The sequence below is a fragment of the Neopelma chrysocephalum genome, unplaced genomic scaffold (assembly GCF_003984885.1).
Source record: "Neopelma chrysocephalum unplaced genomic scaffold, ASM398488v2 Primary Assembly neopelma1_119, whole genome shotgun sequence".
NCBI classification, from domain to species: Eukaryota; Metazoa; Chordata; class Aves; order Passeriformes; family Pipridae; genus Neopelma; species Neopelma chrysocephalum.
Window position 1 is genome coordinate 2,502,946 of NW_020897781.1, and position 22,509 is coordinate 2,525,454.

Here is a 22,509-nt window from a genome sequence, read left to right on the forward strand (position 1 = left end):
TAGAGAAAAAAAAAGCACAGAAGGAGAAAAAAAATACTTTCTTATCTCTCTATCCCTAATCAGGCCACATTGATTTTTTATTCTCTTGAGAAGATATCAAGCAGTTGCACCTTTCTCTCTTAATATGCCCAGCTCAGTTTAGTGACACTCATTAGTGTCTCTGCAATCAAAAGGCTGTCACTATTTTCACTACAAATCCACCTATTCAGAAATTTAACATGCCTCCAACAGGTCTTCCAAGAAGAAATCTGGCCAAAACAAAAGGTGAAGTAGGAGATAATTGGGTTTTTTTTAAGGACAATGAACCTGAACCTACAGCTTTCCCCGCACTGCAAAGTCCTTGAGAAATCTGCTCCTCAGTCTGAGATGAAGTTTTCTGCTAAGCACTGGAAAAATCAAAGAGAACCTTTCAGCCTCAAGCAAGGGGCAGGAGGAAAAGCAATGAATTGCTTTAATATGAAATGTCACATTAAAACTTCACCCTACAAAACCAAATACTGGAGGCTGGTAGATACTCCCCTTTGAGAAATAGTGTGGGATTTGGTGGGAGCACCACTCAAAATAAGCATGCAGAGTCAGGCCTCAAGTACATAAAATATAGAATTTGGTGCTTATATTCTAAAATATTTATAAATAACTTAAGACATTCAGGCTCAGAGGTGTCTACAGCCAAGTATTTCCCTCTGACACGGGGAACCACAGGGATCCACATCCCTATGGATCCCCAATGCAGAAATTTGGTTTATGCTCAACATAGAAACAAAACCTGCCCGTGTGAGGCTCTTTGGAAAGTCTCCCTTGGCCCTTTGAGAGCACACGGAGGACACACCTAATCCAGCAGAACGCATTTGGGGCTGTAGATCTACAGCACAGAATGTGACCAGTTCTTCCTGTACATTCACAGCATCTGGCAAAACAGCTCCTGGGGGATTCCTCGGCTGTTCCTGCACCACGAGGTGAGCCCAGCTAAGCCTGACCCCGGGGGATGGCAGATCAGCTCTGCTTTCATGGTGGAGCTGGCCTGCCTGGGCTCAGGGCTGGGGTAAAGCCACCTGGGAGAGGAGGGACACCTTGAGCTCTGTCCTTGAGCAAAGACAAGGTTTGCCTTGGAGTGCTCTGCTCTGCAGCCTCCTGTCAGGACTGACACAGCCCCCGGATCCACTGCAGACATCCAGCCAGACATTCCCTGAAGGGAAGCCTGGAATTCATGTCACAACCCTTGGACACCTGGCTGGCTGCAAACAAAGGCACGGGAGGGGGGTTAAGGTCAGAGGTACATTCGTTGGGACAATCCCTGTCACGCAGTTCAGAGGACACGTGTGGCACAGCAGCCCAGAGATGGATGGTCAGAGGACAGCAGAGCGGGGGGGACCTGCTCCTGCACGGAGAAGCAGCTCCCCCTCAGCAGGGCATGGAACCACAGCAGCCTTGGGAGACAGGTCGGGTAACCTCCTTTGGCCACGTGGATATTTGTCCACCAGACACAAACTGGGACAAACTGGTCCCACAGACCATATCCTCACTGGAGATGTTGAGCTGGATGGCTCTGCAAACCACCAGCTATGCCCTGAGCAAAAAATGAACTCTAAAAATTTTTTCTGTCATGGGTTCCATCCAGACCCACTATGTACTTGGTTTCAGCATATTTTTTCCCGTTAAAACACCTAAAAAAAAAGTTAAAATGTTCTTTGGCACTTGTGCAACACAGACGTGACACTCTCCTGTCCTTCGGCTGCTCGCTGGGCTCATCTCTAGAGATCCACGTAAGCAGAGTCTGTGTCCACCCTCTGGGCCTCTCCAAACAGGAGGAATACACAGAGCCCAATGCTGTTAACAGCAGCCACCAGGTTGAAAACAGAAATCCAGGAGCCAGTCGTTTCAATCAGGTAACCAGCCAGGTACACACAAATGACACCTGTGACAGAAGAGAAGAGAAAGACATGCAAAGGCTCTGGGGCTGGATCCTGCCCTCTGCAGGGAGAGGGCCCTCTGGGAAAGGATGAGCTGCAGGAAGGTACTTTACCTAGGAGGGCTCCACCTGTATTTGCAACCCCTGGAAGGAAAAGAAAGAAATTGTGTGTTCAAAACCCACGGACATGAGCAGCTTCATCCCGGCTCCCACCAACCCCCAGTCTGCACATCTGGCAAAATGCCTTGTTGATCTCAGAATCACAGAATGGTTTGGGTTGGGAGGGACCTTAAAGCTCATCTCATTCCAAACCCCTGCCATGGGCAGGGACACCTTCCACTAGACCAGGTTGCTCCAAGCCCTGTCCAATCTGGCCTTGGACACTTCCAGGGATGGGGGAGCCACAGCTTCTCTGGGCAACTCACAGAGACCACTGACGTGCAGCACCATCCCAGCCCTGGGTGCAGGTCCAAAGGCACGTTGGTGCCATTTTACCTGCCCCCAGCACTGGCAGGTTTATTGCAGAAGGAAGCTGAAGCTGCACACATAGAGTAGACATTGCCCAGAGCCACCCTCACTCAAACCTTGACCGTGTCCCACCCACAGATGCCACCTCTCCAGCATGGAAAGCCCACAGAATTCTTACCAAACAGCAAACCAGCACAGGAGGGGGCCAGGTCCTGCACGTTTACTGAAATGCCACTGGTGAGAAACAGAGAGGGGGAAAAAAAAGGCTGTTTGAATGAACATGCCTGTTTCTTCATCATTTACACAGAGACTGGTTTGTGAAACACAAGGAAAGGTTCTGGACAAGAAATGGCACAAGAAAGGAGTAGAAGCTGAGAGTGAAGCAGTACAGGTGAGTATAAGAAGGAAAACAATTCAACTCAAAGCATTCAGAGGGGCCAAAATGCAATTCCCCTGCTTCATCTTTCTAATACTGGCTGGTCCAAGCCCTTTCCCACACTAGAGGTTTGCTGGATCATTTCCACCCCCCCAGGCACTAAACTCCACCGGATTCACACACGATGCTCAGGTAAGTGCCAGTTCTTTTTCTGACAGGCAGGATGGAGGTAGCCTTGCCCGAGACCCCAAAATGCCAAGTGTGGGATGAGAGCAAAGGGCCACAGCTCCTGTTCCCATCGCTCTCCTTACCTGTGGTTAAAGGTCTGGAGTCCAACAGAGGCAGAGGCAAACACTATTGCTTTGCAAAAACTGGAGGTCTGGCCCAGACACAGAGCAAAAACGCTTGAGACGCCAGAGCCAATGACCTGGAAAAAAGGCAAAATTAAACACCACAGCACATTTTCTGTAAGGAAGAAAGCAAATTCTGTCACGAACAAACCGTTCCCTTTTCCAATGCAAAAGCTCATGTGCACCAGGTGCTTCTCAAGCCTTTTTTTTCCCCCAGTGTCCTGCCCTTCTGTGTCAGACGTCTGTCCAGACGGATGTGATGCTGCAGAGCAAAGGATACACTGTGTTCTCACCCAGCATTTCTATTTTTGTTCACCCTTGTATTGCTACTTCCTCAGTATCTGAGGGCTCATTCAGAGTGCTGGTGTGACAACTGGGACAGGTTGGCCTTTGCCTGTGAAAGAAAACCCCTTCAGAACACTCACTGTGCTCAGTGTTACCATTAGTCCATTGTTAACAGAGGTCCACGCTCTGTTCCTCAGCCAGGGTTTTCCTCTGGATTTCCTTTCCCACACACACTGACCACCAATCAACTGGCAAAGCCAGAAAACCTTCCCTCTTTCCATCTATAACCCCCAACCCAGTTCCATACAAGGTCTAGTCTGACATGTAAGTAGAGCTCAGAAGGTAACTTGGGTGTCTTCTCCTGTGGCTTCAGCTCTCTTACCTGCATGAACTTACGAATGGTGATGGTTCTGTACCCTGAAAGAGGAAGGGAGAGTTGGAGTTCAGCACAGCTCACCAGGTTCTCCTTGTTCTCCAGCCAGGAGACCATAGGGTAAGTGGATTTCAGATGCCATCTCCATGTGGATATTATGACTGAGATCAAAGGGAGCCTCAAACATATGGATGGGATTTGGACACTGCAGTATTCATTCTGCTGTTGTACCAGATCCTCACATTGTCTATGTGCTGGGTCTTGTCCCTACTAACAGGCCCATCTCCTCCTACCCACGTCCTCTCTCCAAATCCCATAAAATTAGATCTGATGAAAAGTCAGAAGGGCTCTTACCTTGACTGATTAAATGATCAGACAGAAATCCACTGAACAAGCTTGTTGGAATTGCAACCAGCCAGGGGATTACATTAAACACCCAACCCTGAAACAGAGTGAAAATCAAGAGAGGTTTGTCAGAGCTGAGTTTGTTTGCAAATATTTTATTTGACAGTCCATAGTATCTGTAGAAAGGGGGAAAAATGAAGCACTTGGGACTTGTTGCAGCATCTGTACCCCATTTGCAGGGCCAGCTGTCAGCTGCATCCCACTCCAAGCTCTGTAAGGGGGCAGGTGCATCACAGGACATCACAGTAGCATTTGTAGGTTTGCTGTCTTTCCTTCTGCCCTGGTGACTCTTCATCCAGGGGAGAGGCAAAAAGCTCTGAGAAAGAGGGATTAAATGTGGCAAAGTCTACTACTCAGCACAATGATGTGGCAGAGAGCCAGAGAGCCTGGGAAGCTCACTGTGGGTTTCCTGTGGGTCACCAGCAAAGCAGAATTTCCAACAGCTCCAACCTCATTAGCAGCGTTACTGTGAGGCTGAGGGAGTGTAGCTGGATTTTCTAATGGCAGGATTAGGTAACATTATGGGTAGTAACATACTTTGGCCTATTTTCAATTAAGTGAGCTTGCTACAGCTGTAATCACAGCCGATTACTGGTCAGCTGGATTACAGCTGCTCAGGGGCACTTCGGTGCTCAGATCCCACAAGGAGCTGAAACCAGTGTGGGTTGGGCTGGGCTTCATCTCAGCTCCTTTAAACCTACTCATCCATGCATCCATCATCCATCCATCATCCCCTGCACGTCTCCCTTTGCTCAGTGTCCATCACCCCGTGGAGGCATCTCCCCTTCCTGCCTGGCTTCGGGATATGTGGGAGAGCTGAATAATCCTGGGTTTGAATAATATTGTTTCAGCTGCTCCTGGAAATCATACCAGGGTCCATTTGCATCTTTCCATGCCTTTGAAATTTGGGTCTTGGTCGCTTTTGAGAATATTACCCCATGGGGTTTGTGGGGCAATGCCTCTATAGTCTGTTAACACCAGCTGGGGTTGCTCAACACGACAATCCCAACGCACCTTGTCTGATCCCTCAGCCCATCACCCTGATCCAAACCCTCCATCACCTCCACTCAGGCAGGCTGGAGGCAGCTGCCCAGACAGAGGTGAGGCAGCTCACCTGCAGAAAGGGACTTTGGCCAGCAGGTGACACAGGTTTCCCACATTAGGGATTATTGTCCATCCTTTGAAAACCAGGCATCCTTGAACCACATTTTAAAATACATGAAGCGATTATCAGCTGCAGACACACTATGTAGAGCATCTTACATAAGGGCACCGTGATATAATGCTTAACAGATGGTAAATTACTGCTGCACAAGCACATTACTCGAGGTGCACAGATCTTGTCACAACAATATGTTTGCCGGTTTAATACACGATTTTAATATAAATATCAAGTATGCCATAAAGAGCTTTACATCTGTAATATGAAAAGGCATTTGTAAGCAGCTCTGGAAATTGTAAAAAACCTAACAGAGCCATTGTGGAAAAAGACTCTGTGAGTTTCTGAGAACAAGATGAAAATACCAGCTCTCAGATCAGATAAGTATTGCCTGGCTTTCTGAAAAATGGGAACACCATTTGTGCTAAGGAGAGGGAAGCTTTTGTAGTATTTTCAAAGCACACAGTGTTAATGGTAATTTTAATTTTAGCAGGCAGGTCTGAGCTGTACAATGTCAGTCCAGCTAAAGACCCTGTGAAAAATCAGGAGTGAATGGTGGTTATTTGCAACAGCAGAATGTCATGAGCTCTGTGCCATTTGAAAACTGCAGTTTCCTCAGAAGAAAAGCAGCCTAAACCCCAAATATAACCTGCACTTCCCAGCCTGGAAAGTGCCCCAGCTCTGCCTCCCCTGAGCATCTCTAAACAAACAACTAGAAACCAGCCTCTGCAACCTGGAGGGAAGATGCTGGCACCTCCGAATGTATGTGCAGGGGTGCCACGGCTCCTAATCCTGCATGAAAACCTCCCACCCCCTCCTGACTCCCAGCCTGCTCTCACCAAATCCCTCTGCCATCACCTTCCTCCCTAAACAACCCATTTTGGCAGGTACCCAGCACGACCCCCTTTGAACAGAGAGCAGCAATGTCTGTGCCTCAGAGCCAACCTACCTTTGACTCGGGAAAAGTTTCCTTAAAGAAAGTTGGCAACCAGGAGAGGAGAGTGAAGAACGTGCTGGCTGTGGAGAGCTGAGCAATGATGACAGCCCTGAAAATACACAGTGGAGAGGAAACAATCAGGAGTGACAGGTCACACTGGGTGGGAAACGGGCACTCGAGCAACCCAATATTTCAGTTCCTGGTCTATAAAGAAATCTCTCACAGCACTGCAATTGCTTCCTGAGGTTTTTCTCACAGATAACAACTCCTTTTGACTTTCTCTCCTTTGCAGCAGTGCTGGTTCCTTCGCTGCCCCATCCCACAGTGCCTGATGTCAGCCCCAGGCTCAGGCAAGGTTCACTGCAGTGATAATTATGCCAGTGCATTTCCCACCGGTCCCTTCCAGTGCTACTAGAGTCCTTCTGCTCCAAGAGGTGTTGTTTAGGGTTTTCTAGGGTTTTGTTATCAGCTCCATTGTTATTCAAGGCAGGAATGGGCTTATTGCCCTGCGTCTTAAAACAGCACTTGAGAACATGCTTGGAGGAGCTTCAATACCCATTGCAGTATCCCAAAGGAAAAATGGCCATTAAAAAGATGTTTGCCAGCGATGAGAACACAGCCTGTGCCACTCAGTGCCCCACTGCAGCACTTCTTAGGAGCCCATTACAAGCAGCATTTCTAACAAGATCGGTGGAGAATATCAGTCTGGAGGAGCACACGACCCATCCAGGGGGAACAGCCTGGGAAGGAGAAAGATTTGCCAGCAACATACAAGCCTGACAGTCCTCTGGACAGAACAAAAACCACCTTTTGCCAAGCTTACCTTTTTAGTTCTTTATTGATACAGAAGGCATTAGAAAACCTGGTTGTTTCCCAAATATTTAAATAAGTGGACAAAAACTACAGAGGCAGAAGAAATAAGCCCAGACAGGAGAAAAAGGAGGGTGCTCCCCAGCCCAGCTGATGCTCAAGGCCACTGCAGCTCCCTACCATATTGGTGCCTTCCTAAAGAGCTGCTTCCAGGAAACTTTGGTCTGCTTGGGTATCGAGAGGCCTCTCGTTAAATAGTCTATGGGGATGATGAGTTCTGCAGGGAAGAAAACAGGCAAACGAAAGCTCTGATCAGTAACTGTCTGTGCAGCTGGAGGCAGCCCTGGGACACTGCTATACAACTACCTTCAATCTCCTTGTTTTTTGGTCTTGTTTTTTTGGCTATGCCACCACTGAATGCTCATGAAAACACCTTGTTACGTTGACCAAAATTTTTCAGCTGCATCCACACATTTTCCCACTCAGCCACTTTCACCCACTTGCATCCCTTGTAGTAATTAAACGAAAATCCCCTGGGCAGGGACCACATTTGAATTCTGTGTAGCACCAGACACACACCCAGCTCCTGATGAGCTCGGCTTCTACACATCATGCTCACATCAATAATGTTGTAGCCAGGTGTCATGGCTTGTCCATATGCAGAATTACTCCCAGACAGTTATTTCGGAAGAGATATTCTGGATTAATGGGTTTTTAAAAGCCCTATGTGTAGATGCTCTTAGTTGTGAATAAGTATCTTGTCCTGCTTTAGCTTAATCCACTTTGAAGATCATGCTCTGTTTTGTGTTTTCACTGGTGCTTAAGAGTACTGAGGAGCCAGATCAGGGATGTAATCCAGCGTGGGACTTGAAACAGGAAATCAGCATTGAAAGAGCTCAAAACCTCATTTCTGGGTTGGGGGTCTTGGGTGAGACACAATGTGCATTACAGAAGACACCTGAGCAAAAGGTCTTTGTGCAAAACCAGGCATGATCTTGGAAACACAGAGGATTTGCAGAAAACAACAGAGAGGAATCATTCAGTTCCCAGAGCCTTGGGAGCACTGGCAACCCCAGGGATGCCTGGGATTTACCTTTCTCACTCAGGAGGTACTTGCAGGTGCAGTAAACCCAGAGCAAAGTGAGCAAACCGGAGAAGTAGAAAACGCTTTCCCAGCCATACCAGTCCAGGAGGAGGGATCCTGCACCACCAATCACCAGCGTCCTGCAAGGGAAACCACTTGGATTTACTGGTCTGGCCAAGAGTGCCTGGACTGTGCACATCAATGGGAGATGGTCCCTGGGGTCAGCGCTGCATATCACTGAGCCACAGAATGGGTTGGGTTGGGAGGGACCTTAAAGCTCATCTCATTCCACCTCCTGCCATAGGCAGGGACACTTTCCACAAGACCAGGTTGCTCCAAGCCCTATCCAGCATGGCCCTGAACACTTCCAGGGATGGGGCAGCCACAGCTTCTCTGGGCAACCTGTGCCAGGGCCTCACCACCCTCACAGGTGAGAATTTCTCACTCACTGCATGTCCAGGTGCTGCCCACCTGCCCAGTCCCCCTGTGACTCTGAAACCTGCCCTGTTCCCTGAGTGGCATCTCAGGTCATATCCTCACTGGGCAGGAGAAACCCCAAGAGGCCTCATCCTCACCTGCCCCATCCTGAAACATGGACGAGGAAAGAAAAGGAGGTTGCTGGTGTGCAGTATCTCAGAGAATGCACAACACAGCAAAAGAAATGAGCACACTGGAAAACTAAGTGATTAAACACAGTAATATTTCTATTTAGCTTTTAAGAAATCCTCCTATTTAGAAAGGAAATTCTGATGGAGACCAGCAGAGAAGGGGAAGTTCTATTTCCCCCACCTATCAGAGTGGACAGGTGACCAGTCTCAGGCTGACCCTTGCTCTTCCTACTGAATCAAACTGTTTCCCATAGTACCTAAATGTTGCGAACACTCTTCAAAGTCTGGTTTGAAAAGGAAGAGAAAACAATACATAAATCCTTGACAGGCACGACAGCAACTGCCTGAGGCTTCCTCAGCTGCAGCCGGTGTCCTTGAGGACCCGTGAATCCACATGTACTTTGGGCTGTGAGTTTTGCCTCCAACTATTTAACGGCATTTCATCACATATGATGTCCAGAGACTGTCACTCACTGCTCAAAGGCCTTTGAACTCACCCAAACTGTGAGCCAGTCCCCACTGTGCTGTAGGTGAAGGCTCGCTCGCTCTCCCGGACCCTCTGGGACAGCAGGCTGGCCAAGGATGGGAAATACACCCCTGAAAGCAACGGGAGCAAGGCAGGGAACAGTCAGGATTGTCGGCAAATCAAAAGCAAATTTAAAAGATCCAGAAGGGGAACACTGAGATAAAGCAGCAAAACCTTTGGTGGATTCAAAACAGGGACATAAAATAAACTAAGTGGACCCATCGCCATGAAAGGTTTGTTTGTGCCTCCTCTGTAATCCCCCATTTCACCATCACTGCAACTGCTACTGTAAATCCATCAGTGTCAAGGCACCTCCTCAGTGCTGTAGCTTGACAACAGGGATGGAAAATCATCCCAAATTATCCAAAAGTTTTGGCAAGAGCCGATTTTCCCCAAGTACTTTGAAGGAGTTTGAAAACGTGGAAAATCAAACAGCACCAGTGATGATTTCCAAAGCCAGCAGCCCCTGTCTGGCAGAGAGATTTCTACAGGGGAATGACTTGTCAGTGACTTTCTCTAGAAATGTCACTGTTTTTTCCCATGGAAGTTCTGGATGTGGAAGCAGCTTTGAGGCAGAGAATTGCTCAGACACACAGGGGAAGGGTTCATTCACTGCAAACCACAGGATTTGAATCTGAATGTGCTGCACATGAATCCCTGTGCAACGAAGCCCCCCGGGCACACAGAGACACAGGACAGGGGTCTCACCTTGCAGCAACCCCATGAGGAACCGGGAGGAGGTCATAAAAACAAGATGGGCAGAAGTGATGTGGGTGAACACCGGGGTGAGGACTGTGAGGAACCCCCAGGCTGATGCTGAGAGGAGGAGGACTTTCTCACCTCCTATTCTGGAAGACAGAAAACACGTTATCAAAGGTGAGAGGCCAAAAGGGCAAAGTGCTCCAGTCAAGACTCAAGTGCCCTTCCCAGTTTAGCCAGTTTTCACAAACAACTGTTGGGTCAAACCTGTTCTTCTCTTACATGTCTTTAGCCCCTGGCAAGGAGTTCTGATCTCCTCCCTTCTCACCTCCTGCTAGTGCTGCCTGTCCAACTCCAGCACACACTGATCCCAGAGACCAAACAGCACTGACATACTCGAGTCTCTGATGGTGATGGAAGAGAAACCCAAGTGCTGCCACTATTCTGCTTCTCTTAACCAGTGATGGTGTTTTACATCTGCCTTTTTGCATCATCTCTGCCTTTTAACATTCAGGTTTTTGCAAGTGTTTGCTTGGAAACTATTCAGGACCATAACTAAATAGCACAGTGCACTGCACAGGTAATGTACTCCTTCCAGGCATGTGCTCCTCACAAAACATTTCACAGGAAAGCCCCCCTCGCTGAGAATGGGGTGGTTATGGAAAGGAACCCAGCAGGCAATGATTCAGATCTTCCCTTCAGATGGGGAATGTGTTTGTTTTTTGATTCCTATGGTAAAGTGAAGACACTTGGTTTTTCCAAACATGATGGAAATTGTGTTCAGGGACTTGCTTGTGAAAAGATTGCAATACAGGATAGAAAAACTGGACAAGCTGAACTCAAAACAAAGATAGACTGTGCAGACCAAATAAAAAAAGAGCAGCATTCATAGAATGCTAGAATCAACAGATGGTTTCAGTTGGAAGGGACCTTGAAGACCATCTCATTCCAACCCCTCTGCCATGAGCAGGTACTCCTTCCACTAGACCAGGTTGCTCCAAGCCCCATCCAACCTGGCCTTGAACTCTTCCAGGGATGAGGCATCCATGGCTTCTAACTGGACAGTCTAAACTACCCATGCTCCCTCTCAATCAGTGCTGCAGACCCTGAGTGAGGCTGGCAGGGAAACCTCAACCCCTTTCACAGCAACCTGCAGTGCCCCACAAAGCTTCTCCCTGTGGACACGCTTCACTTTTCCACCCCACCACTGCCCCAGGGGGACACTTGGCACAGCCAGTGTTAAGACTGGAACTGAGGCATCAAAAAACAGAGGAAAACATGAGAATGATTTCCAGTACTGATCACTGATGTGTCCTCCGATGATCTGTGTCAAGCAGTAGCCCCAGAAGAAGCTGCTGAGCACGACCCCAGACTGCTTCTTGTCCCAGTCGAAGTAGGAGCTGAGGGCGACGGCGCAGATGGGCACGGTGACACGGGCACAGTACAGCAGGCACGTCCCCAGCAGCAGCATCACCGTCCACACACGGGACTCGGGCCTGTGAGGGTGGAGAGGAAGATGGGGAAAGGGCAGCTGGGATGCTGTGCCTGGTAGGTCCATGCACAGAGAGGACTTACGGGTTGGGCCGGTTTGCTTGCGAGCCACATCTGTCTTGATAAAATGAAGGTCCTGCAACCCCCCTGTGGCACAAGGGTTCTGACACAGAGAGTATCCCACCTGGTGGCTTTTGGGAATGATGCTAACTTCAGCCCAAACAATATTTGACACCGATAGCAAAATGACTGTCCACAGGCTGCAAGGTGGAAGGGGCTGCTTGGACATCACTGGCTGTGGATGGAGGGAAAGGTGGGGAGGAACCTGGTTTGTTTGCTTTTCTTCCCCAAACAAGAAACTGTTCTTTAAAAGATAAGGGTAACGAAGGAAAGGTCAGGGCCTGAGGTGGGACAGCATTTGCATGAGACACACCATCTTGATAGCAAATATTTGTTATTTGGCATTCCTACCCAACCCCCAAGGGAGCTGGTGTGTGTGCTACCCTTCCTAAATAGGAGAGAGATGAAGGAATTCTTTAGAGAGACAACACATGATGGGGCTGAAGAGCTCAGAGAGAGGAGCAAAATAATTCAGCCTGGCCTGATAAGAAGTTTTAGGTAACATGAGCCATAATATGTTAACAGAATATGTTATTTGGTACATGAGCACTCAGCCCCAAGAAAAGTGCTCCTGCAGGAGATATAGGCTGGAAATAAGTGGGAAGGCAATTTTCTCCTGCTCCAAGTCAGTGATGTGCTTCTGGAGCAAAGAAACACATTTTGCTGCAAACATCAGGCCCAAGTGTAGGTGAATCCCTCTGCCTTCCCTCAGCCCAGCTGGTGTCACTCTGGGTCCCCCTTTGCCCATGACTTATGGAGTCAAAAACTTAGTAAGAACACACACTATTGGTATTATTTGTATTTGGTTATTTCTATGCCCAGAGGCCAGAGCACAAAGCAGTGAGCAAATAGACTCTCTCTGCTCCAGAGATGGCTGAGGAATTCACTGTACCAGGGCAGCAACCTCTGGGCTTTCCACCCTACTAAACACACCCACCATCCGTGTGGGAAACAACCCGGGTCACCTTTTATAGCGAATGGAGCATTTATTCCTCTGTACTGGAATTATGATAAATGTAGGTTAATACCACACAGCACAAACCCATTTATAAAGGTGTCAAACGGAACAATGAAAAGTAGAACACGGTGGGCAGGTGAACCCGCTGGAGGTGGATTTATTGCTGTTTCCTGACAAGGCAGATAAGCAGCTCAGTGCCAACCTCTGGCAGGAGGGATTGCAAGGGTTTCAGTTGGTGTTTTGAAGGTTGGAACCATTGTTGCTGTGCACACACACGAGTGCACAAAATAACACAGGAACTGGAAAACCTCACGCATTTCTGCTGGAGGAATAAGTAACCAGGGGTTGACCTGCCTCTGCCACTTCAACAGGCTGGTAAATGCTCTCACAGTCCCTCTTGGGCTTACCCTGAGAGGGAGATATCTTCACTCATATCCTCATTTGCTGCAAAACCAAAGGTGATGTGGTTTTGGATAACCTGCCCCAGCCAGCTCCAGGAGCAGTGGCTCCGCCAACTCCTGCTTGCTACAGAAAAGCACAGGGAAACCAAAGGCTCCTGGACACCGTGTCCAGGTCAGACCAACCCCAGCAGGACAATACGGGCAGGAGTTTTTGGGTATAAATCCCCCATCAGAGGCAGAGGGCAGGTGTGGGATCACCAGCCATGGAAAATGTTATGGAGAGCCCTCAGGGATGAGATGCTTGCAGGTACAAGTGACAGACTCGTGCCTGCCCTGCCCAAACGGGCTGTTGCCAGTCCAGGGCCATAATCTCTCCTGTTATCTCCAGTGGCACAGCACTGATAAATTTGAGCTATTGAACCTGCAACAACCGAGGTGACAGAGCAAAGCACAGCAGCCAGTGATGTGTGTAGGTATTTTCTATTATTTGGGCACCAAGACAGTTTTCTAAACTGTGCTTTTCCCCTGCAGCAAAGAGAGACCTTTATGAGCTTTCACTGGAGTGGGGTTGAGCTCTGCCTCTCCAATCACTCTGGTGTGTTCACAATAACCCCCAGTTACCCTGGCAAGCACAGCAGCATTTTAATGGGATATGAGATTGACAGTTCTTCCTTGTCCCCAAACTCTATATGGCTGTGCAAAGCGTAAGCTTGACGCGAGCAGCTCAACTGTTCTCTACTCCACTTCTCTTTATAGTATTGCCAAGGTCTGTTCCCTCCAGAGGGTGTTTGCAACTGGGTAAAGCAAAACCCACACACAGCAAAGTCGGTGTCCTAGGAAAGTGCAGACCGGGGGAGCACAGTTTGGTCCTAAGGGATTGAACCCCAGAAGAGATGAGCAGGGCAGCTCTGGCTTCAGGGCAGAGGCACAGGAGGGCATGCTGTGAACTCACAGCTTCTATTCTTGCCTCTGTGAGGTGGAGAGTGTCACCCAAGGGGGTTTGGGGTGGGGGGAGGCAGCCAGGCCAGCACTGCTGGGGTCTCTACACAGCAAGTCTGACCTGGATGAGAGCAGGGGCACAAAGTGCCACGTGGGTCTCTGCAGAGCAGGACAACACTCAAAGCACAGCTCAGATACAGAGGGACTCCCAAGTAGAGATGTTCTCCCAAGAAGCCTCCTCTGCAGCTGATGTTTTGACAGAACTCCAGGGAATATTTTTCTCTTGACTTTTATTCTTTTTCCAAAGCACTAAATAAGTCTCTGGGTATATGACACAATCTCAATGTTCTCTTTGACTACTAATCCATCCTATATTCTTTTCCTGTATGTTATAATGCATCAGTAGAGACTTAGGCCCAAATCAAGTGGGAACTGTAACAACATCTTCAGACTACCACTTCCTCCATAGGTGGCATATCCAGCTAGGAAAATCCACGCAAATAATGAGAGTGTCAAATGTAATCAGTAGCTGCCCACACCCACCTGAAAGCATGGCAGGAATGATTTCTCTGCCAGGACAATGACATGCTTGCATCAGAGGAAAGAGCTTTGTAAATACATTTTCTCCTAATTATAGCTATCACAGAGGCTGCTGATGAGTCAATGTTCTGCTCAGTGCAAAACAACAACAGCAAAGGTTACAGGAGGAACCTGGACTAGCACAAAGGGAGGAATTAAAACCCTCCTTCAAAAACTAAGGAATAATGACAAATCAAACAAAAGTTTTTGTGGGTGACACCTGCCATCCGAGAAGCAGAGCTTCACCAGTGTTAACAAATTAAATTTGATGGGTCCCCTGATGAGGGAGGGAGGGAGGGATAAGCTGTGCTGGAAACAATCACCCTGAGTCAGAGCAAAGCACATCTGAATCTATGGAAGTCACAGCCGTTGTTGTCCTGTCTCACCAGCCACAGGGACAGACAGAGCATCTCCCCACAGCCCTGTGCCAGTCCTGGCCAAGCCCTGGCTACATGTGACAGACACCCAGTGAGAGGGGCCAGCCCTCCAGACCATCAGCAGGTGAATCACTGGAGCGTGTCTGGAGCCACCTAATTGCCTTCACTGGGTGCTGTGTGACAGCAGCAGCTCCTCACTGCCCAGTCTGTGCCCTCCTGATCCTTCATCCCCTTCTGCTCACAAGAGTCAGGCAGGTGCATCCCCTTCTCACCCAGACCCTCTTCACCAAGCAAAGCAGTCATGCAGCCAGAAAACACTTCCTATTTCACAAACCTCCAACCACCACCCAGACAGAGACAATTAGCTCAAGCCCTAATGACTCATCCTGGGTGGCTTTTTTGTATGGCAGCAGCCCTGCCTGATGTTCCTTGGTTCTCCTCCTCCAAATGCAGCCCCAGGCACTGAGTGGATATGGCTTTGCTTCGAAGCATCCACTGATTTCCCTGGGACCCAGCTCCCACCAACCTAATGGATGCCCCGCCCAGGGCATGGTGGTTAGGGTGGATTTTCAAGGATGCCTGAGATTCCCAAAGGGACAAAACCAAGCTGAGCCATCCGGCAGTGGAAGGAGAGCCAGCAGCACAGGCTATCTTTATTTGCAGTGCGTTTTCCTGCTGGAGGAATTTCTCCAGTAGATGCCACAGAGCAAATATTTACTCAACTTTATTTCTCTTGACTCGCCTCCCTCCTTTCCCCCAGCGTGCAGGGCTGTTGGCAGACACTGCAGGTCACTGTTGAGATGGACCTGCTGGAGCTCAGGCAATCAATTAGATCACAGTTTGGCCCCCTCCAAGGCACAAGTCTGGACCGCTGGGTATTTTCAGGTGGTAAGAGAGCTGTGTTAGAGAGCAAGACTACAAACAGTCTGTCCCAGCAACAGCTCTTGGCCAGAAGCCATATCCAATGTTTGTGGGTGTTTTCTATAACTGGCAGAAGAATTGGGAGCTGCAGCTCCTGATCTGCATCGGATGGGCACAGGTATTGATAGCACAGAATTAACACCCTCCTCCCAGGGAGGGCATCTCTACCTCAGCTCCCCTCTCTAAAAACAGATAAAAACAGTTCTGTGGGAGATGCGTGGCAAGTACATCACTGGAGTCACCTCCAGTGCCCGCAGCCCTCTTGCTCATCCCAGACACCACTCACCAGACCCTGCAAGAACCCCAGAGCAGGATGGGGATGAGCCCATGTGGTGGCACTGAGCTCCCAGCCACGCCACCAGCTCCAAACCCAGGACACCCAAGCATGAGGCCACCTCCAGGGGAATGTCCCCAGGACACACAGCCAGTGCCTGTGAGTTCCCCTGTGCCTGGTCACCTGTCACACCACAGTATGGGAACGTTTCCCTCCTCGTCAGCCATTCCCAGCTCCGTGGGATCTTCACCCTTCAAAAACCTTTTTTCCAGCTTACCTGCCCATGGCTTTAATTTACAGTGACCTCCAACACAACCAGGACTGACTGACATGGCACAAACACAGCAGCCGTGCACACTCCTGTGTGACGAGATAATACCCAGAAAGTTATTTTTAACCCAGTTTGACAGTCCTCTCACTTCTCACTCTTTGTTTTTCTCGACAACAATTTCTCCTTCCCTTGAAAATCTAACATGCTTGTCAGGAGAGAGGTTTCCCCCCCCCCCCTGGAGTTTATTTTGTCATGCTGCAGACTGGCTCCAAGCTAATGATCTGTCGCTGTCAAAAGTAGCTTTGGGGTTTAGAGGAGGTTTGCTTGGTTGGTTTTTTTTTTTCCCAATCCAGCTAGCAGCCAACAAGAGCAGCACAGAGGACACAGGGCTTTTTTTTCCTGGGAAAGCTGTTGGCTTCCTGTCCGCCTCCTGTGCTCAAGCTCCCTCCTCAGAGCCACAGATGGCAACAAAGTGGTGTTCAGCAAGAGAGCTCTGGGTTTATTCCCTCTCTTCATTTCTTGCTTTCGGCAAAAGCAAAGATGAAATTAGATTTCATCAGCTCATATGAGCTGGAAATAGTTATTGAGTCCAGGTGGAGGTGGTGAGAAAACATAATAATGAAGCACAGGTGTGCTTTACACACTGATGTGAGGACATACACGGATCAGCCAGGAATGAAATGCATGTCCAGCTTACATTTTCCACGTGAAAAAAGTTCTCACCAAGGTCAAGATTAAAACTAGGGTGAGGAACTTGTACAATAAAAATCCCAACCACCAAAAAAACCCCGACCAGATAAAGCTGCAACATCACGTGTACAAAAGATCAGAGCACAGAACTCCTAAAACAACATGACCGTTGTCTCCGGGCAAAGAGCAGGTCAGGCGACTGGAGACCAGCCTGTGGCCGATGGTAAGACTCCTTTTATCTCTGGAGCTTAAAGAAACTGCTATAATCACCCCTTGTCTTCAGGTGTAGCCAGAGGCTGGGAGATGGAGAGCGGTTTCAGGAGTCATTTGCTTCCCAGGACACAGCGACTTCTTCACGTTGTATTTCTCTCCTGGAGGCACCATCCAAAATGTGAGCCCCACGTCCACTGCTGGATCTGCTCGTGGCTTTGTGTGCAACCTTCAGCAATTGATTTGTCTTCTCACTGCTTCGATCCTTCCCCCAGTTAAACCAGAGATGCTTAAACACATCCACTGCCTGAGTGGTCCTGCTTTGGCATGTTAAGATCAGCATTAATAAGCACTCTCTAACTGTCCAGATGTGCTACATAAACACGCGGGCTTTTTCAAGCCCCAAGTGGAAATCCTCAAGTGCTGTTCTTAAAAGACGAGATGTGTGATAAAGGAGCCATCGGAAACCTACAGAAAAGTTGGGGAAAGGCAGGAGAAAAGACAGGGCAAGAATAGTGGAAGAGGAAGGAAAAGCCATCTGAAAAAAGGGAGGACAAAAGAAGCAGCAGCATGAACAAAGACGGAAAAAGAAACCTGCCAAGATAAGAGTTTATCTCTCCTTGCACTGATGGTGGGGACTGATCTTGGAAGGCTGCCTGGCATGCCTTTTGTTGGAGCATGAAAGGAGAACCCGTGTCACTTCCCCAATTATTAACACCTTGCCTCCATGGCAATAACTCACTACTTGGAAATCTTTGCAAAACTGTCCACCAAACCACTCAGTGAGGTACTTTAGAGAACTCGAGCAACTTGCTCAAGTGATCTGGTGCATCGCTCCCCCTTTCTGCTCCCCCTGTCCCACACTCCACCTGCCCAGTTTACTTAGGCAATAAAAACTCCATAAAACCTCCCCAAATAAGGGCTGTGACCACGTGTGTGTCTACATCAAACAACGGGGACATGAACTCAGCTTCTGTGAATTACAGCAATATAGATAATGATCTGATGGGCTTTAGGGATATCCTGCTGCTCCCTCCCATTAACAGGCTTTTCACAGCACTTAAGATGGTCAGAATCACTTAAAATACTTATGTCTTAATCAACGGGCTGTCTTCATCGCAGTCCATTTTGTTTTGGAGCAGTTATCAATGGTTTGCATTTTCTGAAGAGATTTGGAGGGCTTGTTCTGGTCAAATATATTAATTTTATTTTTTCTAGAGGAAAAACATCTAAACTAAAGTTTTGCTTCACAAAAATCTGCTGTGGGGTCCCCCCACCACCACTCCCACTTCACAAAGACTTAGGGAAAAGTTAGCAAGAGGGAGACAGAGAGAAGGAATCTCCTAAGTGCTTTAGGGGGAAAGAATCTTCAAATTTTAAGCACCCCAAGTGCCAAAGGCCTTCTTGAGAATCACCTCCTTACTCTTGAGATGAGTGTGGGTTTGATTAGACTTCCCTTGGGATGGCAATTTAAAACCGGCTATGGACCTGCTGCCACTGCAGGAAGCAATTGATGCCAATTTATCCAACGGTTAATTGCAGCTGGAAGGGGCGATTCTTCCCTTTGGCCACATGTTCCCGTGCATTGGCACCGCTGTCACCTGCCCTGTGGCTGCCCCTCTGCTCTCCTGCCAAGGCGAGTTCACCAGGAGTTCACACCAGCCCGGAGGGCAGAGGGGAGCCCCAGGGGTGGCACCGCGGTGGCAGCCACACGACAGCTCCTTTTCATGGCAGTGTTAAACTGAGCCAAATTTCAAAAGCACATGGAGTCCAGGGACTCCCAGTTTGGAAAACCCTCTGACCATCACTTCCAGCTGCCCCACTGGTACTTTGGAATCATCATCTCATCCAACCTTCGGTGGGAGAAGGGGCAGATCCTGAGGTCGAGGATGACATTCCCAGCGTGACAGAGAGGAGCAGCCCTGTCCCAAGTGTCCCAGTTTCTGCTCCAAACACTGGAGCACCCCGTGTTTGCCCGTGTCCCTGTTGTTAAAAGTGGTCAGTTTGGGCTTAATCGTATTTTTAAGTATTTTAATTACTTTACTTAAGGAGCAGTTCAAGCTGTCTAGCTGCTGCCCAGCTACTATATCAGACTTTATCTTAATGAATGAATATCGCCAGTACAAACATCCCCGCTGGAACACTTTGATAAGAACTTGACAGCGGTTTCCCGTTTGATTCACTGACAATAGGCCAGAAATAAACTCAACAGACGTTTTTCCCCCGTGTTTCACATCAATTCCCTATCTCCCCCCTTCCTTCTACCGTCTCTGTTGAAGTCCGGCGTGGTGAGACAGCGGGTGGGACCATGTCCCCCGACCCCGTCCTGCGGCACCCCCGGAGGGCAGCGCCGGGGCCGGGGAGAGGGTCTGGGCCCGACGGGGAGCACCGAAACCGCCGCGCCACCCCTTCCATTCAGGAACCGCATCCTTCCCAGGAGCTGCGGGAGGAGGGCACCGAGGATGCGGCGGGTCCCGGGGCCGGGAGGGCACCGGCCGGCGGGATGCGGGGAGAGCCCCGCGAGCAGGGGAGCGGCTTTCCCGGGAGCGGGTCCAGCCTTACCTGGACCAGTACGGGTCTCCATCGCGCCTCATGCCGTCGTGGGGGCCGCGCTCGGCGGTGCCCAGGGGCACATTCCTGCCGCCGCCCCCCGCGGCCATGCGGGCAGCGCCTTCCGCCTCCCCGGCTCACATCGCGGCGGCCGCCGGGCTCCCTCCCCCGCCGGGCCGGCCACGTGTCAGCGCCTCCCGCCGCCCCCGCCCGCCGGTCGTTCCGGGAAGTCCCGCCAGCCCCAGTCCCTATCCCGGGGCAGCCTCGGACCCGCAGGGCTCGGCCCGGGGCAGGCGACGTTCGCCCGCTCCAACCCCCACGGACGGCTGGGATCTGCTCCTTTCCTCCCCCTCCTGTAATTACGGACACCCCCGTGGAGGGCAGGGAAAGAGGGGACTGTCCAGGGTGTGTCCTGCCCCTCCGATACCTGGGAGGGGAATCCCCTCCCTGCTCTCACAGCTTTCGCAGCTTTGCCGGCTGAAAAGTCTCTGCTTTTTAAAGGATTGGAACAGAGTATGGTATTCCCATCCGAAGAATTTGAGGAAAAATTAAATAGGGGTAAGTATTCTTATAGTTTGATCTAACTTTGTTGGATAGAAGTGCTGCCTTGTTGTAAGTATCTGAAAGAGATAATCAGGCTCCTCTATGGACATAAATAATTAAAATGATGTTATCTCGGTCCAAAACAAAAGGACTCGTGACTCATTTCAAGAACATGAACGAGCAGGCGGAGGAGCCTTGTTAAGACATCGTTCAGGCGATGCTGTGGCCGATAGCAGCCTGGATGCAGGCACGGCAAAACTTCAGCTCGGCAGAGGATGGAGGAGCTCCCGCACAGCCTGAGCAAGGTCGTACATGGCCCTCGGGAAAGGTACTTGAGCTTCTGGGCTGCACCAAAACGCGCAGGTGCAGGGCAGACACCTCCTGCCTACTGCTCCTGCTGCCAGCAACCTCTAAATGCTTGTTCTTAAGCCTTTAGCAGACTATTATTTAGGTAACTTACACAACGTGAATCTTTGGCAGGTCCCTGATGAGCAGTCTGCTATTTAAGTCATGAGGGAGAACAGTATTATTGAGCTGAACCTTTGAGAGTGGAATAGCAAAAGGGTTTTACACCAGAGGCAGCTCCAGGAGAAGAACTTTGCAGAAAAAGCAAAAATCATTGTCATACTTTATCCTTTGCTTTGGTATTTCTTACTCAGAAGAGAGAGATCTATCCCAAAGGCCTGTGACAGTCACATACGGTCACAGACCTGCTACCGACAGAGAAAACAAATAAAACAAGCTTTTACTGAGGGGAACCACGTGTAGTAACCACAGGTTAGCCTTTATCTGGTTGTAGGCTTCCCTCCCTTTATTTGGGCAGGAAACAAAACTATGAAGTATTTTTATTCACTCTGCTACTGTGCCCGTTTCCAGAAGAGGGAGCCAAGTCATGGTAAATTGCATCCAAACATGTAAACCCCTGTTCAATATGTTGTTTATTTTTTTTTAAATTGTGTGTATGTTTGGAGTTCAGTTAATTCGAGGCAGGAGGGGAGATGAGCACTGATGTAACTACATGAGTGATATGCATGTAATAAGCTCAGAAAAGGATTGAAAAGGTCTTGGGCATGGTAAAGCAATGACAAATACCGAAAACTTATACCCAGGTATGAGTTATACTGTGTTCAGTCTCACAGCTGTGGGGTGCAAACATCTCCAACACTGACACTGTAACACTGAATCGTAATTTTAGTGAGTGAGTAGTCAATCTGGAAGTCAAGCACAAGTTTTCTTTCTTTGTGTACTCTTTGGTTCCTCTCCTTGTACTACTCAGTGTCACCTCTTCAATTAGGAGCTTGACTAATTTGCCTCTCTAATCAGAAGCTACTTTCACTGTCAAAACCAGCTGCAGTTGAAAGAAGTGTTTCAGTGTAACATCCATCACATGCACATAAATAAGTTTTAAAAGTAAAAACACAGACATAATTCCTTTTATGGCTGTATGATTTTCTGGAAGCAAACCTCCCACTGGGCTGATTAAATGGCAAATGGAATCAGCTCAGAAGACAGGTGCTGACTACAGAAAATAAAAATAATCTTACACAAGAACATAATCTCCTCCCGTTTTTCCTGTGTTCAGCTTAATCTGTCAAAAGATTAAACCAAACAAAAGATTATTGGGTTAATATTTGACCTGACATTTACTATCACTGTAGTTTATCCACACAATGGTTGAATTATTTGAAGATTTTAGGAAGTTAAGCACAGATCAAGAGCAAATCCTGAAGGGGTGTGAAAGGAGCAATAGGCTCACACATTCCACAAAGGACAATTGTTGTCTCCTGAAAGGACAGGCCGGCTGCAGCTTGAAAGCTCCCTGCTAACCCAGAGCAGTCTCAAGCAACTTGTCCACATAATAAAGGAAACACATGTGGGTTTCTACTGCTGAATAATCCAACTTTGCAAAATCACTAGCCAACAATACACTGAAAAATAAGAAAATTCATCCAGGGGGGTATAAGGTAGCAGGATAGTGAATCCCCATGTAACATGAAAAGCACAACACGCAGGGCTTTCTCATCCAACGTGCCTGAACGCATCAACACGCAGCCCACCAGTAGTTTGACAACCTTGTCCTTAATTTTATTGTATGAAGGCAGGAGGGGAGCTGAAAGGAATGAAAATATTTTGTAGCACCTCGAGGTGTCCATGGGGAAGTATAAATCCTTCTGAGGGTGCTGCTCGTGAGCTTTG

The 22,509-nt window shown here is 48.8% G+C and overlaps 1 protein-coding gene across 1 annotated transcript; it reads right to left on the bottom strand.

Annotated features, from left to right (window-relative positions):
• Positions 1-1,651: 1,651 nt before the first annotated feature.
• Positions 1,652-19,952, bottom strand: SLC17A9 (solute carrier family 17 member 9). Its single transcript, XM_027697314.1, has 13 exons — positions 19,783-19,952; positions 11,288-11,485; positions 9,999-10,138; positions 9,262-9,361; positions 8,166-8,296; positions 7,253-7,349; positions 6,275-6,371; positions 4,116-4,203; positions 3,771-3,805; positions 3,065-3,180; positions 2,556-2,611; positions 2,024-2,053; positions 1,652-1,915 (listed from the first exon to the last, which is right to left on the bottom strand). Exons 1-13 carry the CDS (start codon positions 19,878-19,880, stop codon positions 1,752-1,754), a joined length of 1,350 nt encoding a protein of 449 aa, XP_027553115.1. The 5' UTR covers positions 19,881-19,952; the 3' UTR covers positions 1,652-1,751.
• Positions 19,953-22,509: the final 2,557 nt, after the last annotated feature.

Excerpts from the sequence above, each read along its gene's own strand:
- SLC17A9 (XM_027697314.1), bottom strand. The coding sequence starts at position 19,880 with ATGGCCGCGGGGGGCGGCGGCAGGAATGTGCCCCTGGGCACCGCCGAG. Across the intron at positions 8,297-9,261 it reads GGGACTGGCTCACAGTTTGG|GACGCTGGTGATTGGTGGTG; the intron begins GTGAGTTCAAAG and ends TTTCCCTTGCAG. Across the intron at positions 3,181-3,770 it reads CCATTCGTAAGTTCATGCAG|GTCATTGGCTCTGGCGTCTC; the intron begins GTAAGAGAGCTG and ends CCTTTTTTCCAG.